Source organism: Zonotrichia albicollis, chromosome 2 (genome assembly GCF_047830755.1).
Source record: "Zonotrichia albicollis isolate bZonAlb1 chromosome 2, bZonAlb1.hap1, whole genome shotgun sequence".
Taxonomy (NCBI): Eukaryota; Metazoa; Chordata; class Aves; order Passeriformes; family Passerellidae; genus Zonotrichia; species Zonotrichia albicollis.
The window spans coordinates 69,422,006-69,439,784 of NC_133820.1; the positions used below are offsets into that span (position 1 = coordinate 69,422,006).

Below are 17,779 nucleotides of genomic sequence, written 5' to 3' on the forward strand. Positions count from 1 at the left end.
GCTTTCCTGGGGATGGCTGAACACCTGCCTGACCATGGGAAGTGGTGAATCCATTCCTGCTTTGCTTGTGTGTGCAGCTTTTGCTTTACCTGTTAAACTGACTTTATCTCAACCCATGAGTTTTCTCACTTTAACCCTTCCAATTCTCCATCCCATGCCATGGAGGGGCCAAGTGAGCGAGCAGCCATGTGGTGCCTAGTTACTGACTGGGGTTAAACCACAATGATATATAGACATTTAGAATCCCACAACTGTGGTATGTGTATCTGCTTGAAAAATCATAGGAGGTTCCTTTTTTTAAATTTCAATATAGAAACATTCTCTTATTGGGTTACAACTTTCTTACTCTCATTAATATCTGTTCAGTCTGTGTAATGAGTCAATACATTCTATTTTCTGCAGAGAAAATAAAACAAAAAACACTCATCAAGATTAATATGATCCATAAAAGCTGAAGATGATTTGTCTTTTTTGAAGAGCTATAACTGGGGTAAGATGTTCTTTCTCCCCCTTCCAGTGACTTCTGTATTTGTATTTATAAAACAACTCTACCTCAAAGATAGGCTTAAGTCTTATAACAATTAGAATCATTATTAGGGAAACCGTAAATTTAAATTCTTTATAATCTTTTCTGTCGGTGGATTTTGAAGCACTTCATAAAGTGTGCTTTGGTATAAAGCACAAAATTCTGCAGACCACTGATAGCTTCAAATCTTCACATTTCCTTAATTGCTCCCCAGGTAAGTAGGATAATTTGCTCCAGACTTATGGCTACTGTGGCAACCCAGAAACTGACTGGAATATTAAATTGACAGGCTGTAGCAGGTTTTATAGGCTTAACTGGATCAGAGGTTTTGCCTGAACAAAGAAATAACATAAAATATCCTGCAAACTGGATAAAAACATAAGGTGGAAGCTGGTGGTGGGTTTTTGCATTTACTTTCTTTCCTTCAAAAAGAGAATCTCAAGAAAATAAGGAAAATTAGGTGCAGATTTTAGAACTGGTAGGGCACGTAGAGTTTCTCAGGCAACAGCTCATTTGGCTTCCTTTCTTGTAGGGTTAAAAGGCAAGGTTCCTTGCCTTTTAACCCTACAAGAAATCCTGACTTTCACCCCTCACACAGGAAATTTACCATGTACTTATTCCTCCTTCTCCCTGATCAAAGAATCATGGAATGATTCTTTAAGAGACCTTAAAGGTCATCTAATTCCAACACCCTGCTGTGGGCAGGAATCCTTCCACTAGAACAGGCTGTTCAGAGCCCCATCCAGCCTGGTCTTAAACATCTTAAGGACAGGGAATCCACAACATCTCTGGGCAATTTGTGCCAGTGCCTCAAGTTCACCCTGCCAGTAAAGAATTTCTTCCTAGTATCTAACCTGAACCTGTCCTCCTTCAGCTTAAGGCCATTCCTGATCCCAATACCCAAACCCACACTCTGGCATTTCTTTCCAGAGACCAAGGTGAATACTATGAACTTAGATAAACTCAATAATGCTCCCCTCTGCTTTTTTTTCCCACTTATTATTTCTAATAATAAGTAAAACAAAGCATTAGATAAAAGAGAAAGAAAAGTTGGTGTCCTGTTCTCCCCTTCTCTCCCCCACTGAAGATTTGGCATCCTCACTTTCTTTGCCTTTATTTCAATAAGATGGAAATGAATTTTGTTTTCAAATAAACACTGTTTTAAACACAACAACTCTTAATCTGCTCTCTGGAAAACAGATGGTAAATGTACTGTCGCCTCCACCTCTTTGGTAAGCTGATTGATCTTTGCTGAATTTCATGTGCAGTCCTTCTGAGGTGCTGAAGATGAGGCCATGGTCAGGTACCAGAAGAGTGGCCCCCACCTGGCTTCCTGGGGTGTGAGCCTTCCAGCCAAAAAGCAGAAGCAGATGAAGGAAATGATTAATGGCAAAAGAGCTAGATTTGATACCGTGATTTCTCATACATGTCCAGAGAAGCCAAGGTCTTTTTTAAAAAAATTGATTATAACTTAAAACAAATCAACCAGACAAATGCTGTTTGAAGTCATCAAAGTATATGGTATAAAAACTCTTCTGCCCTCTAGTGCTGTGAAGCAGCATGGTATCTAGAAGCACTGATCAGTTTTTGGGAGAGGAAGATATGTAGCATTGCAACATACAATTTCAGCCACTTTTATCACCGCCAAAGGGAAAGGAGGGGAGTTTAAAAGGTACTTAATAATTTTTGTGTATGAACTTGAGAGAAATATGATCTTAATATCTGAAACAAAAACAAAAGCTATAAAAAATATATCTTGAAACAGATACCTTGTGTAACAGCTTGTTAAAGGCACTTTGGGATAAATTGGAAGTGCTACCACTCAATCAAATAGAGAAAATCTGAAACAACATCATTGATTGGGAGTGTTATGCTATAAGTGAGATGTGTTGTCAAAGCTTCTTTTAAGTAATGTTTGCAGTTGTGTGGTGAGTGTCACTGGGGCTTTGCTGCCCTCTTCACTCCAGCCTTGGAGGGTCTGGGGTTCAGTGGAGATGTGCAGAACAGTCTCACTGTCTCGGGGGCACCATAGTATGCTGGCAGAAAGGGAAAAGATCATATTAAATGGCACCATTAAAGCTCACGGCTCTATCTTTACTAGTTTAATCTTATAAATTAATCCACATCCTCCTAGAATAAGTCTTCAAAGAGAAAGAGGTAATTGGATATAAATACTCTCTTACCAAATCCTGAATTACAGTGATACGGTAGCAGGCAGCTTTGGGCACTTTGATCTCTTTCCTTGATTTTCATTCCCCTTTTAAGCCTTAGTCTTGGGCCTTACTGTTTAATTACTTTTCCATTGCAAACTTCTCTCTCTGCTTGCTAGTTTGTCCTCTAGCCACTCCCTGTGGCCCCTCCTGAAGAGGCTCAGCCTTCGCCCCCTAATTATTCTTTGCTAGCTGTTCTTCTCCTTGTGCTTTTCCTGCAATGAAGCCAGATGAAATATTTGTGCCCACACATGCATATATAACCCTGCCAAGACTCTGATGTGTGGGGCCAACTTCTGCTTAGTGCATTTCTGGTAAATCTGCACCCCCATAGCACAGCTTCTGATAAGTGGGAGCCGTGTAAACTCCTACTCACACAATACACAATGGAGATAAAGCCCTTTGTCTTCTCCAAGTGGAACTGACAAGTTTTCATCACTCTTTTGATCACCTCGAGTCTCTTAATACACTCTGAACCCTGGCTTGCCTCTTTGCTGTCACATTAGATTGATAGCTCCTTGAGACAGCAACTGCATTTTGAATTAAGTCTGGCAAAACAGGCCCCTTGTCCTGATTCAGTGAGTTGCACCTTAGGTGTAACAGCAAGATGGATATGCCCAAGGAATTCCTGGTGCCTGAAAATGAAAGGCTGGCAAGGAAACTGAGGCTCAGGCTGAGAGTAAGTCACCTGGGTCCATCACAAACAGTGTGACTTTGCACACCCCTTGGACAACTTTCGGGCAGACTGCTTAAAGTCCTCAAGGCGCTTGGTGTCCACAAGGTAAGGGGTGGGACTGCCAGCACCAGTGTTCTTCCCCGCAGACAGTGCTCTTCCACATGGAACATTGTGATGCAAGGACGTGATTTGACTTGAAAGGCATAAGATTTGAGGTCAGCAGTCTGGATTAAGACTTGAAAAAGAACAGCAAAGGCTATGCTAAAAATTCCTGAAAATATTATCCTTGGTATCTGCTGCCAATTACAAATATAACAAGAACTCCTTGGAGTACTTACCAAAAATTCCTAAAGAGCTGAATCAGAATAAATACTAGTTTTTCTATGAAGTTGTTCGCTACAACAGCAGAAAACTGGTGATGAAGGAACACATTCTAGTTCTGATTTTGTGTGAACAGGAAAAATAAGAGTGTATTCTTTTATTTTAGTGTTGGCCCATATGTCTTGGTAACTCCAAATGAAACCAGAAGAAAACAGTTGCAGCAAAGTAAGTTGAGTTGTCTAATATCATAATACACACACTTGAATAACTTCAGGATTTTAGCATTTTATTGCTCTTGCAATTTTTATCCTCATTTTTGCAATGCTTTTATATGTACAGATATAACAGTAATGCCAATGCTATGAGCATTCTCCATGATGATGTAGCTTTTCTTAAGAGTGACTCATCATCTGGCTTTACTTCATGCAGAATAAATCTTGTCGGAAGGGTTTTGGTAATTTCAGTGCAGGAGTTGTTCAAGATGACTTCTGAAAAACTATGCTGGAATTAGCTCTATCCAACTTTTATAGGATTGAATTCATATTGGGGAACCTTGAACAGTCTCAAGGTTAAGAGGAGGAAGAACAAAAATATAAATAAGAAATATTTTTGAAAATACTCCCATGTGGAAACAAAAGCAACTGCAAACACTGTTGGTTCTTGAACATGCATTTGAGTGTAGGTGGCTTTTCTACTGAAACTGATGAAAGTAATTTTAAGTGGAAAGTGTTTGTGGATAGATGTTCACTTTTGCTTAGCTTTGAGTCTTGCTTGTGAAAGTAGCTAAGCAGGAGCACCCCGAATCTCTACCAGAAAGATCAGGCATATGTTGAAGTCTTTTATTGGCAAAGTTACAGCCAGAGTCAGATGTGAAATAAATTCTGTATACAGTGGTGACTGGGCACAGCAGTTCTACGCACCTGGGCATTGATTTATGCAAGACATGAAAGCTGAAGGAGTGTGAGTCAGCACTTCTCACATCTTGAATCCTTGAGGAAACAGTGCAATCAAATCCTTTCTTCTCAAACATTGTGAATTTGGCTGAAATGCTTTACCAGCAGGCTGGTGTGGCTGGGTTTCCTTTGGATGCAAGAAAGAAAATGGACTTATCATGAACCAAACTGTATCTTTTTGAAGGAAGAATAGCAGCGTATCATCTTAGATCTGACTATGATGTTAAAAGCAAAGGTGCTGCTGCTCTAATTAAGATCTGTTTGCACTTTGTGGTGCCACTGTGGAAGGTCTGAAGCATGTCAAGTATTTCTGTCTTGGACGCTGGCAGAAATAGGACCTCACTGGATACAGTCTCTACTTAAATGCTTGTTTTAAAGGTGAAATAAAAAGCTGTTCTCTGTCTTTTGGGTCTCTTTAGAGGTTTACCCAAACACTGGCTTTATCCTCTTAGAGGAGGCCTGGTGTTAGCCTCCAATAGCCATAGCCAGCCATTAGGATGCACATAACTGTAAGAGTGAAATAAGCTTCTAGAGCAACTGAAGTGCTAGTGTAAAACACAGCTCCTCTTTCCACAGGCTTTGTTGGCCTTGCTATTTTAAGGAATTGTTATGCTTTTCTCTCTGTCAGTCGACAAAGAGAGAAGTTAAATCAGCCATCCTGGAGCATATGGCTGCACCCCGGCTGTATTGACTTGCACTGACTATGCTGGGAGCTTGCTGCCCATCTCACATGGGTACCTATGTTGAAGTGTCTTAATTTGAAGCTGATTCATGCATTCCTCCTGTTTTTATTTAGGGAGCATGTGGTTGGGAGGGAAAATTACTTTTCTTTTCCCTGCTGGGGAGCATTACACCACAAGGATTTCCCTCTATGCAGTAATAACATCTTCATCGTAACAACTTCTGCTTTACCTGAAGGAATAAATACTGTGGCACTTACCTATAGGTTCCCAGAAGTTAAAAAGCAGTCTATTAGCAGTCTCCTAGCTGGTTTTGGCTTTACTTTTGGGGTTGAGTCCTAGGGTTGCTCACCATTACAGTCTCAAGTTAGGAAAAATGTTTGCTTATTAGCTAATTATTGCAGTGACAGCATAACCTCTTGTGCGGGTGTCTGCATCTCTTGAGAAGCAAGCTGGTTCCTGGATGGTCTTCAGGATTACATGCAATTAGCTGTAATGGCTGCTTGTTAGTATTCCTCTAACTTCCATATATTTATTTCTTTTTATACCTGCGCAGTTGCTAAGAAAGAGCTCGATGACCTGGAGCAATGGAAGAAAGAGCACAGGCCAGGGCCAATTACGTTGGTGCCACAGAGACTGGGTAAGACATGGAAATCAGCAATTGAGAATTCCAAAATTTAATTTTCCAAGACATGAAACAGTTTAACTTTTTCTCTCTACTTATTAAAAGAGATTCAGTTTCAATAAGGGCTGACCTGAGTCTATTGTATGTGCTTTGTGCTTCTTGATGATCAAGGCAAGGAAGATGTTTCTGAAACAAAACAGCACAGATTGTCACTCAAGAAATCTGTCAAGAGCAGGGTAGAAAATCTGTACTACCATTTGGGGAAAACAGGTGGATTAACCCTCCTGCTGTTTACACTGTCTGTGGTTGATGTCTCTGAGGGGGCACGCACTTGTCATTAGTGTGCAGATGGACAGCATGTTGGAGAGCCTCCAGTTACCCATAAGAAAACTCCTCTGTGTCTGTGTGTGCTTTCCTGGCTGTTGGCTCTTGAAGAGGCAAAAGTGATCCCTGCAGCTTCATCATTTGCAGGCTAAATGTGTGTGAAGCCCTGTACTACCAGTTTTTTTGAAGATAACAGACAAGTAAATGAAAAACATGGTAAAAAGCTGCAAGAACTTAAGACACTGTGAACATAACTGATGTGGATGTTAAGATAAGCAAGATGTTTTCTAGATGGGTGAGGAGAAGTGTAGGAGATATCTTAAATTGTAACCACTATAAAGTACTGAATTTAGTGATATTTCTGGCTTAGTTTTAAAAAGTTTTAGAAAAGAAGAGCTGCCCTTCCTTACCTTGGCTTTTGTAGGAGAATTTGGGGTGCACAGTGCAGGATGTGGTCTGCTTTGACCTGCAAATTAAGTTCTTTCTCTGCCAGGCTACACAAGATAAGTTTGTGGTGGTGTCCAGTGTATAAAAATGTACAGCAGGTGGAAGATAGAGGAATTTGAGCTCCAACCCAGAGCTGATTTTTGGCTCAAGGTGATCCTGGTCCCACATGTTCTGCCCTGCAGCTGAGTCACAGTTGTTTGCAGTGGTGGCAATGCCCTGTATTCAAATCATGTGCAGTTGTGTGGCCAGACACAGTCTTTGTGAGTCCACATGTAACATCTGCTTCTTGCTTGTGGGAAGTTTTTAGAAGACATACTTCTGTCACAAAAAGACCATAGAGCTTTTTGATGAAGAATGTGAAGTCTGGAAAAAGAAATTTGACATATTTGATGTGTGCAAGCTGTCTACCTGGCTGAGAGTGTCCTTAAAGCTGCAGGGACTGAGTGTAAGGAGTCCTAACTTCTGGCCCCACTGCATTTAAATTCCTTCTGGGCAAAGAAGAAACTTCAGAGGAAAAAAAAAATAAAGTAAGAAAATATGATGTCATTAGTCACTCTCTAGCTGCCACTTAGACTCCTGGAGGCTGAGACACAGGTACTGTGTTCAGTGCCTCTGAAAAGAACTGAGGTGCAAAGATTATTAGAACATATCACTCCCACAGGAACGAATTTGGAGCTGAAACGGCATCTCTAATTTCACCCCTGTAGGTACTCATTAGGAGAAAAAAGTATCATGTGTTATTTTCTCAGAGTGATTTTAAGGGACTGCACATCTAGTCCAAATCACTAAATAAAATCACTAAATAAAGTTGAAGTTTCTTAAAGTTTTTTAACACTTGTGGTTTCCACAGGGAAATAAGTATTCTGGCTTTCAACTCTGTAATATTTGACTGGAAAACTTTCAGGCATCATGGAGAGATGAGAGCAATGAAGGATGCAAGTTCTACTCTCCTCTGTAAGCAACAAGTGGAGCAACAAATCATGCCTGATAAATGCAACAGTCTCTTTTCTGGTATTATTATATATGATCACAACACCCTCTGACTTCAGTGAAGCATTTGACACATTACAGCTAAGGCAGCTTGAATAAATTAAACCTGGCTGAAAGGCTGTAGCCAATTTCTAATAATGATCAGAAAAATATTTGTTCTGAGACAGCATCCACTAGTACCAACAAAAAAACTACAGTGTACAAAAGAAATTTTGCTATTAAAACACTAAAAAAAAAAAAAGAGAAAGATTAGGCATTTAATAGGTTTCAAAACCTGTTTAGCAGCAGTTTTATTTTCTAGACCTGGGGAAGAGACACTACAATGGCAGCTAGATGCTTATTGCTACTTTAAGCTTATTGCTTGTATACTCTATGGCCATTCTCTCTGGAGAATTTATCTTAGGGATTTATTTGCGCCCATAGAAATGTTGCCACGCTTAGGGTATTGATCTCCCATTCACTGAATGTCACAAAAGCTCCTAAAGATTAGTTACCTTCCATTAGTAAATGAAGAGAGCTACCTTTAGACAAGGGTGATCCCTCCTAGTATTTCTTACATTTCTGAAAGGTCTTGCAATTCATAGAATGGTTTGTGTCTGAAGGCAACCTAAATATCATTCAGTTTTAACTGCCCTGCCATGGGCAGGGATACCTTTCACTAGAACAGGTTGCTCAAGGCACAGTCCAGCCTGGCCTTGAACACTTCCAGAGATGGGACATCCACAGCTTCTCTGGGCAATCTGTGCCAGTGCCTCAGCACCTCACAGTGAAACATGTCTGTATTATATTCAATCTAAATCTCTCCTCTTTCAGTTTAAGGTCATTCCTCCTTGTCCTACCACTATATGCTCTTGCAAAAATTCCCTCTCCAGCTGTCTTCCAAGCCCTTTCAGGTACTGAAGGGCTGCTAGGAGGTCTCTCTGGAGCCTTCTCCTCTCCAGGGGGAGCAGTCCTGGCTCTCTCAGTCTTTCTTCACAGGAGAGGTGCTCTAGCCCTCTGATCATTTTTGAGGCCTTCCCATGGACTCCATCCAGCAGGTCCATGTCCTTCTTCTGTTGGGGACTCCAGAGCTGGATGCAGCACTGCAGGTGGTGTCTCACCAGAGCAGAAGTGAGCAGAAGGGCAGAATCACATTCCCTCGACTGGCTGCCCATGCTGCTTTTGATACAGCCCAGGATATCAGACACCTGAGGTAGCACAGATTGGTCTAGCTGCTTCTATAGAATTAGGAGGCACATAAAGGGGAATTTCTCATGAAAACAATAAATTGGGGAAATACAGCCCCCATCCTCGGAATGGAGTAAGGGCTGTCGTTATTTTTTGCAACAACTGAAGTGAATAAATTATTTCCCTTCCTACAGCAAGAAAATACTTTGGAAAATAAAACAGAGTAATAGAATTAAAGTCACTCCTCAATCCCTTGAGAGCTAGTATCACTTTCTTTGTGTAGTTGCCTTCTTTGTTTGTGAGGATTTTGTTTCTTTTTATTGAAGGCTGAACATTATGGCCAGAGCTTTAGATGTTCACAAAAGAGAATCCATGGCCTTGGAAAAGGATGCTTTCTACTACCTGGATATGAATGTGAGGTCTGTAGGAAAGGCTTTTACTTCCATTTCAGAAAGGGGGTTCTTCCCTGAGCCCTAAGACATTACTTAGAAAATATTAACATGATAGCATCCCATTGGAGCTGGAAGAGTCGAAGATCCTAAATTTGATAAAAGATAAACTTTTTAGCAATAGAATTTCTGACTGTATGTGTGTGACAAACTGAGCAAAGGTGGGGATAGTTGAATGTGAAAATGAAAACTCACCTGCAAAGCATGACTGATTTTGTGAAAATGGAATAGTTCCTCAGTAAACTGATCATGTATTGTAGGGACATATTTGTTGGTAGAGTGGATGATACCGTGGGTGCTCTGTAAATAAGTGCTTTTGATGGATGAAAAGAATTATCAAAAAGGTCTCCTATCTGTTCTCTTTAATGTCAGACAGCTACTGTAATTATGAAAAATTTCCTGTATATTCATACATCCAGTCTGTTATATTGCTGTATTCTGAAATGACCAGCATTTGCAGTTAAAATGCTCATACAAAGTACCATTTATATTTTTGGTTTTTTTTAAGGTGGAAATGAATCAGAGGCTCAAGTACGACAAAACCAACAAATGATTCTCCTGCAATCTAAGTACCAGAAAAAGGTCAGTAAGAATAAATGTATTTGTTTATTTTTAGAACTCAAAAGAAAGCTTTTTCTGTAGTGTTTTGTATGACTATAAAATGAACTCACAGCTGCTTGACAGGAGAAAGTCATGAAACCTGAAGGAAGCAGCAGAAAATCAGAAACTAATGTTCTGCACCAAAGAAAATGAGAAATCTTTCCATGAATGTGTAGCAATCTGTATCACAGATGATATCTCAAATAACAACCAGAACAGTTGTAAAGCCACTTAAATGCCATGCTGTATCTTCCAGCATGATGCTTATGCTTGGACTAATTGATCAATGTACCACCCTGTCCCGTGCTTATGTGGAAATGTTGTTCGTGTTACAAGAGGTATAAATGCTTGCAAGTTATCAATCAGCTGTGTGAGTCCTTGCATGGATGCCCATTTATCAGTCCTAGATTTTTCAGTCTTCTTAAAGCCAATATTGCAGTAGCTGTTGCACGGCCTTCATAATTCAGTGTCTTATTTAAAGTGAAAAAAAATCCAGAAACTTTCCCCTAACACATTTTAGATTTGAAAGATGTGCACTGTAGGAGTCAAGTTACCTTATGTGTTCCTTGTTTACATAAATATGTAAAATAACTTCCTATGTTTATGTCACACAGCACAAAAGAGAAGAATACATAAAAGCAAAAAAGGCAGCTGAAGAAGTTGAAATCCTGAAAAAGAAGGCAATTCAGAGAGAAAAGGTAAATCTGGTTACTGCAGACTTGAAGCCATATAACAGTTCATGTCTTGATGTTTGATTTTGCTCAGCTACAGGGAGCTGGCTAATTAAATTAAGTGGTAGCCCTGGATGGTATTGAGGAATTAGGAAATGTAGTCTTCCTCCTCTTCGTAGCTGACTGAAGGATGCCTGCCCAGGGTTCTTGGGGGCTTGAGTGTTCCTTTGGCTCATCAGAAACTCCAGCCTCTCTGTTGCATCTGTCTGGCAGAGTTAGCAGAAAGGGAGGTCAGGAGTAAATTGTGTGCAGGTTATATGGTTCTCTTTGGCATGAGCTCCCTCTCTAAGATTGGACTGTAGCAGTTGGCACAAAGACCTTATAGAAATCCATAATTGCCTGTGCACATGGGAAGAATACAAGAAAATCCAGCCTGTCAGGATGGAAAAGATATCCAAATCATGGAAAGGTCAGTGTAGTCTACCTGCATTGGGATGAGAGCACCCTGAAATTCAACTGCCCCTCCAGCCCTTTTACAGCCAACACACACAGGTGTCTTGTTAATAGGCCAGATCACTCTTCCTTCTAATATTCTCCATATGTTGACACCAATGATAACTCACTCAAAAATTCTTTTATTATTTTTAATTTTTTTGCTTTCTCCAGTTATTCTCATAAAGCATCTCCTTCTTTGTGCTGTACAGCCCTTTGTAAAAGTTCATTTGTGTCTCCTTGGTGGCAACCAAGTAGTACTGGCTTGAGAACACAGTGTGGAATTTAAATGAAAAATGAAAGGAGAGGGAACATGATACTGATGTGCTCATTAACAAGGAGAGAAAGGGAGATTTCAGGTTTGCATGTTTTGTTTCCACAACAGTAAAAATGATTTTCAGTGCAGAAACTGAATGTTGAGAGTTAATTAAAAAGTCGTTGATGCTGTTTGGCGTGCAAGGGCATGCATAAACAAAAATAACTGTATTTGCTTCTAGGTGAGGGTTAGTCTGTTCCTGGTCTCTCAGTGATTAGTATTATACTTTGTGTATAATTAGTATTATACGCAATAGCTTACAGGGACAATAAATACTATCTCCTGAAAATTTTGTTAGCTGTTACCATCTCTTGTACAGCTCCAGATACAGTGATGATAGCAGTGGAAGAGAGTAGATTAATTATTTAATATATGTTGTTTGCCCGTGGGCATTGGACAAGAAAAATGTTACAAGACTGCTATAATTTCTAGTTACACCTGGAAAATATATTGATGTATCGGGTTTGTTTTCATGCTCTTTAATTTCCTTACCTTCACTCCCACAGATTATAAAATCTTTATAGATGTTGTAGACAGTAAAACCGTATCTGTTTTTGCTGAAGGAGGATGTAACATTGCAGCAAACATCTTCGCCAAACAGACTAATTTGACTAAATAAACATATACCCACAAAGCAATCACACAAAACAGAGGTGTTTTGTGTGAAAGGGAAGTCTTAGTTTAAATTTGTTTATTCAGATTGTCTTCCACAATAGTGATTGAGCTGATGGAGATTTCTTCTTGGAAGATGATTAGGTATTAAATATTTAACCTTTTAAGAAGAGCATGCTGAAAAGCAACTGGAAAGTGCCAATTTGGCTGTCTCACCCTGTCTACAGATTAAAGGCTTCCAAGACCTGAGAATGACATGGATCCTACTGGTGCTGTACCACCAGTGTTGGGCTCTGTTTACCTTTTTATTTGAAGTGATAAATTTGTATTCAACTGCACCTGTAGGGCATTGGCTGAGAGCATGTCTTTCTGCAAGTTCACAGGCTGTCTTTTCTTGCTGGCCAGCCCTTCTTTTGCTCAGGGTTATTATTCATTCAATAAAAAACAAATTGTGTAACAGTCTGAGAGGAGATAATAGCTAGCCAGCTTTATCAGCAGGAGCCCGGGAACTTTCACAGCTGGAAAGCTTCTTTGCCAACAGACATGAATGGTGAAGCCCTATAGACTAATGTGTGATGACTAGAACGGGTGCTGATACTCAGCTCAGTTCTCCCTTGATTGTAAGGATGATGTACTGTAAGCCAGTGCTGCTTGTGAACTTAGGATCTGTTTATGTTAGTGTTTTAATGCTGGTTTTGCAGAGAAAAGCAGCATTCCCTTTCCCATTATCTTTGTGAACAAGCGAAAACTGTGAGTCTGCCAAAGCAGTACCCAAATATGGGAGGTTTGCCTCACTATCTGTGCGAGTCCACCTGCCTCTCTCTGTCATTCTTTAATTAACCATGGGGTTATTAGCTGCTGGAAGACCAGCTTGGCATCTACCTTGTCTCTCTCTAGCTTCCAGAGAGAGGAAAGAGTCTTCATTCTGCGCTCCACAGGGCCACCTTGTGTGAGCAAATACTCAGGTCTCCCATGCACTTCAAGACATGCAGCTTGTCTGGGACTGCTGGGGTTTGTTCATGGGGTAACCGGGGGCTGCCTGAGTTTGGGTATGGGAAGCTAATGATTGGTTAAATAATTCAGAAAAGACTTTGTAACATGAGCAGGGAATTCCCTTTTTCTGTATTTTTCCCAGATGCTGAGATGTGTGTCTAATCCACAGAAAGTGTTTAAGTACATGACAGGTAGTTTTTTTATTATTTTCTCCTTAGTAGTAGATGTCAGGAGTTGGTATTTTTTGTGCAGCCCTTCACATCACAGTGTTTGACCAGACTGGATCATAATTTCCTGTGTGTCTATTGGATGAAAGGACTGTCAAATTTTGTCAAATTACCCAAATTTTGTCAAATTACCCAAAAAATAAGTAAGCAGCTTATTTTAGGCAAGCTGATACTTGGCTTCTTGTTTTTTAAACTTTTCTCATTTATTTTGCATGTAAAATTGGATGATTTCAGTGCAATGGATATTTCTGTTTCCTGTCACTAAATCTCTGTTGCTGTTACCCTTCCTTTAGCATTTCCTTTTATAGTTTAGGTCTTGACTGATTATTAGAAGATTCAAACAATTTGAAATTATAAGTCTCAGTATGATTATACTGAAGGCAATGTTTTTTTCTCTTACATTATGCAGTAAATAGTCCTGCCATCTTCAGAAACTGTCTTATTTAGGATAAGCTGTAATTTTGTTTTATTCTTTATCATATCATGTGCTCTTTAATTTGACTGTCTTAATCAGCATGAGTGGCCTTTTTTCAGGAATTTGTTAAAACCAGGCACTTTACAGACCTTCTGCTAATATTTTTCAATGTGTTTACCTTCAATATCACAGCTGTTCCACTCTTGGCTTTTTGAACATGGTGCCAAATGTGGAGTGCTTTGGCAATGTCTCTTGATAGATTGTCATTAGTTGGAGAATGTGCCCGTCCTGTCGCCTGTCACTTGCATGCATCCCTAAGCAGGTGTCCTAGGGTAAACTTCCAGAGTAAAAAATAGTCACACCAGCCACAAGTGTGTAATTTCAAGATGCTGGAGTTTTCTTCAAGTACCATTCTGGTGGTAGAATAGCTGTAGGATATTCCTTTATTTTTTCATCTAGTGGGAGACAGGGTTGGTACTGAAGGTTTGTATTTATCAAAGTTAATATCGCTGTTCTCTACGTGTCACTAGCTAGGAGCTAGACCACAACAAGTCCTCTGAGATTTGGATTTTTTTGTAACTTTTTGAATTTCTCTTTTTGAACTTTCAGGAGCCTTGCAATATGATGGTGGATCCCACATCCAATGCTTTTTGAGAGTGAAGGCGTCAGCTTGTGGTATTGGGCAGTAAATAGCCTGGGGAAAAGCCTGGGTGCTATGGCTGGTGTCTCAAGGGTATCAGCATCAGCTTTGACAATAACACAAGCAATAAGATTTCTTTTCTGCCTCTTTCCTTTCTTTTCTCGCAAACGAGTGGGAGGTTTTTTGCCTAACACATCATCTGTGTCTAGGTTAGGAGCAAACAATATATCCTCTGAACACTAAAATCATCCATACTGTGTAGTGATGTTCCTCACTACAGTTTGTTTAAATTATTTCAATTGCATCAATATGTCATACATTCTATCACTGTCTCTGCATGTCAAATGAGTGAACAGGACATCTTGTTAAGAGATTCCCCTTCCTCCTTTTGTTTATTTCTCAGTGCCTTTTTCCAAATTACAGCTTCTAAGTCTTTTGCCTTCCAGCAGTTTTTATCATTACACAACATAGTGGCTCTTTTCCTATCTGCAGACGTCTGAAAGGATTTTTTTTCTTAATCCTGTGCATGCAAAAGAGGAATTTGCACTTGTTTTGCAAATCTCTTTCAGACAGTCATTCTTTATCCAATTAAAAAATATGCATCCTGAAATTGCCAAAGGCAAAGTGATTGAGTAACTGCCAGCAGAATTGTAATTTTTCTGAAATGCTTTTTATTGCAGGACAGAAAGAAGATTATGGAACTGAGGATTTCAGCCCTGTTCTTAACACCCCTTACCCACTTAGATGTTTCCCCTTCCTTGTTCTCTCCTTGTTCTCCCAATAGTACCTGTGCTCAGGCACTATTCTCTCCCTGATTTGGGGCTCTGGCCACAGGGGCCATTTTCACCTACACCCCCCTTCCCATCTCTGCAAGGTATTGTCTGAAATTTCCAGGGCACTTTGTTCAGAGCAATGCCCGGTTGCTGGGTTACTGAGCAACTACCTTTTTTCCTTTTGAGGGTGGGCAGTGAGCAGAGTGACAGTCCAAGAATGTATTTTGCTTCACATGAGAGTTGTTGTGATCATTTCTTGGGAGCTCTTACTGCAGCATCCCTCCACCAACTTCAGTGTGGGAGTTCAAAATACAGCAGGATGAAATCTCAGGCTGGAACTTCTAATTTGTGCTTTTCATACACTGAACTGCCTTTTAACTGCTCTTCCCACTGGACCTAACTGCATCCTGTGAGCCAAAACAAAAATTTGGCTGGCCTCCTTTCCAGCCTCTTTTCCATTCCTTCTATTGGAATTTAGTTTGAATTGCATGTTGTTGCTGTTGCAGCAAGTTCTTTAGTTTTGCTTTATTTTACTGCATTATTCTACTTGAATTTGGGATTTGTGCAGCTTAGATGATACTTCCACTTGAAATTATGTGCAATTTTATATTGAGGGACTTGATAATTTGTGCAGTGTCCAGATTTATGGAGGAATTTTACGTGTTAAGGATTTGGTTGGCTCTTGCACCAGATATGGTATCTGAGGCAGAAGAATGCTGGTTAAGTACAAATGTCTCCCACTTTCATTTGTCTTAGCATGTATTCAGCTGGCCAGTACCTAACTCTCCTGGCAGGTCACCTCTGTGAGTTACATGCGTTCATATCGCTGCACTGTCAATGCCACAGGACTATCATCTGCTTTGGTGCAGTGGTTTAGGTCTTCTGCCTTCTTGTGAGGACCAAGATTGCATCAGCTGCACCCTGAGATATCCCCCAGCAGGACTGTGACATGATGGCTCTGAAAGCTCACAAGGCCCTTTGGGTAGATGGGTACTAGGAGCACCATGTCATTTTCTTATTTAAACAGGTCTCTTGGCTAGGAGATGTTTGTTCATGAGTAAATACCTTTAAATTTAAGATTGGGTCACTTCTGTACCCAACTGCTACAGATATTTTAAAAACAAAAATATCGAAATATTGGAATTGAAATAATTGATGTTTGGTTTTGCTTTTTTGGAAACCTCGAGTATTTTTTCCTTGTTTTAATGCTCTAGGCAGAGAGACTTGAAGTTAAAAAAAGACAAGAAGAAATGCAAAGAAGAGAGATGTTTCTTGAAGATCAAAAGTAGTAAGTAAAATTTGAAACCTATTACCTAAAATTCCTTATCTACTTGTCCTTTTGTTTTGTTTGTTTGGGTTTTTAATTATTATTTAATATTATCTTATTTGTTTGCATTTTTTCCCTGGTTTGGGGCTCAGGAAGGATTTGGCTTCTGTTGCTATTTTTTTCAATTTTTGACTTGAAACTTGCCATTTCAAGAAAATGGGCACAAACTGGACCACGGGAGCTTCCTACTGAACACTTTTTGTACTCTGAGAGTGGCTGAACATGAGCACAGGTTACCCAGGCAGGTTGTGGATTCTCCATCTTTGAACATATTCAAAAGTTCTGGGCAGCTGTCTCAAGGTGGCCCCATTTGAGCAGAGGGTAGGACAAAGATGACATCCAGTAACCTCAGTGATTTTATGATTCTGTGAAATAATCAAGCCTCCTCTACACCTTATTCTATCAGAAATTTTGTTCTTTACTTCTCTCTTAGCTTCCTAAAACATACACTTTGAAATGAAAATTGTGAATTATAAAATTGTTCTCTAACTGAATCAATATGCAATCATTCAATCCAAGACTAATTATGAAAACAATATCCAAATTACATCTCCACCCATTTATTTTGTTGATTAGTAAAGAGGTTTATCCCACATGTAAATAATGAGGACTTCCTCTATTTAGCACAGTCCTGCTTAAATGTGGAGATAAGTTGTAAAGACCTATTTCCCAAGAATACCTCTTTAATATCAGATTTAGATACTGCCTAGTCCTGATATAATTAATTCCACTGGCAGTGAAGTTCCTGCCTTGCCCATTCACTCCACCCCATTTATTTGTTTTTAACTGATCCAAACTGATTCTATCACATAATTAACACACAATGCTGTTTAGTCACCTTTACCCTTTTTATCTTTGGCTTCTGAAATTACTCACCTGTATTCTTAGCCTGATTGATTGCTTTTTCCTCCTCTGTGACCTTTGAAGAAGTCACTTCTGTCCCAGGCTAGTGGCTTCAGTTCCTTCATCATTTGCCCAGACTCTGTTCTCTGAGGTACAGACATTTTAGTGCTTTGTCACTGACTCCAGCTTTTCTTGTATTTTTCCTTTGGCTTTAGGCATAGCTCTTTCCCTTAATATGTTGCCAGTATTTGTCTCTAGATATTGCTGTTTGGCTTGCTGTTTGTTCTGGTGTGGATGCTTACACACACACCTTGATTCCTCAGGAGTTCTGAAGACTGCACAACTTTAGATGTCTGCCTGTTTCTGACAGACTAGACCCTTTGATTCTCTTTGAGCCTAAATCAACAGCAGACACATCAGATCTTTGCAGTGCAAGGTCCTCAGTTATGGGTCTTGCTTTTCCTCAGGGGATTGTCAGGGTTCTTGTCTTCCCATTTAATCT

At 39.9% G+C, this 17,779-nt stretch overlaps 1 protein-coding gene across 1 annotated transcript in view; it reads left to right on the plus strand.

The window, feature by feature from the left end:
• Positions 1-17,779, plus strand: part of EPSTI1 (epithelial stromal interaction 1) — a 50,061-nt gene that overhangs the window by 7,247 nt on the left and 25,035 nt on the right. Inside the window, exons 2-6 of the mRNA XM_005487307.4 lie at positions 3,900-3,958; positions 5,923-6,006; positions 9,877-9,950; positions 10,583-10,666; positions 16,322-16,395. Of these exons, the coding sequence (XP_005487364.2) occupies positions 3,900-3,958; positions 5,923-6,006; positions 9,877-9,950; positions 10,583-10,666; positions 16,322-16,395 (375 nt within the window). The remainder of the gene's footprint in view (positions 1-3,899; positions 3,959-5,922; positions 6,007-9,876; positions 9,951-10,582; positions 10,667-16,321; positions 16,396-17,779) is intronic.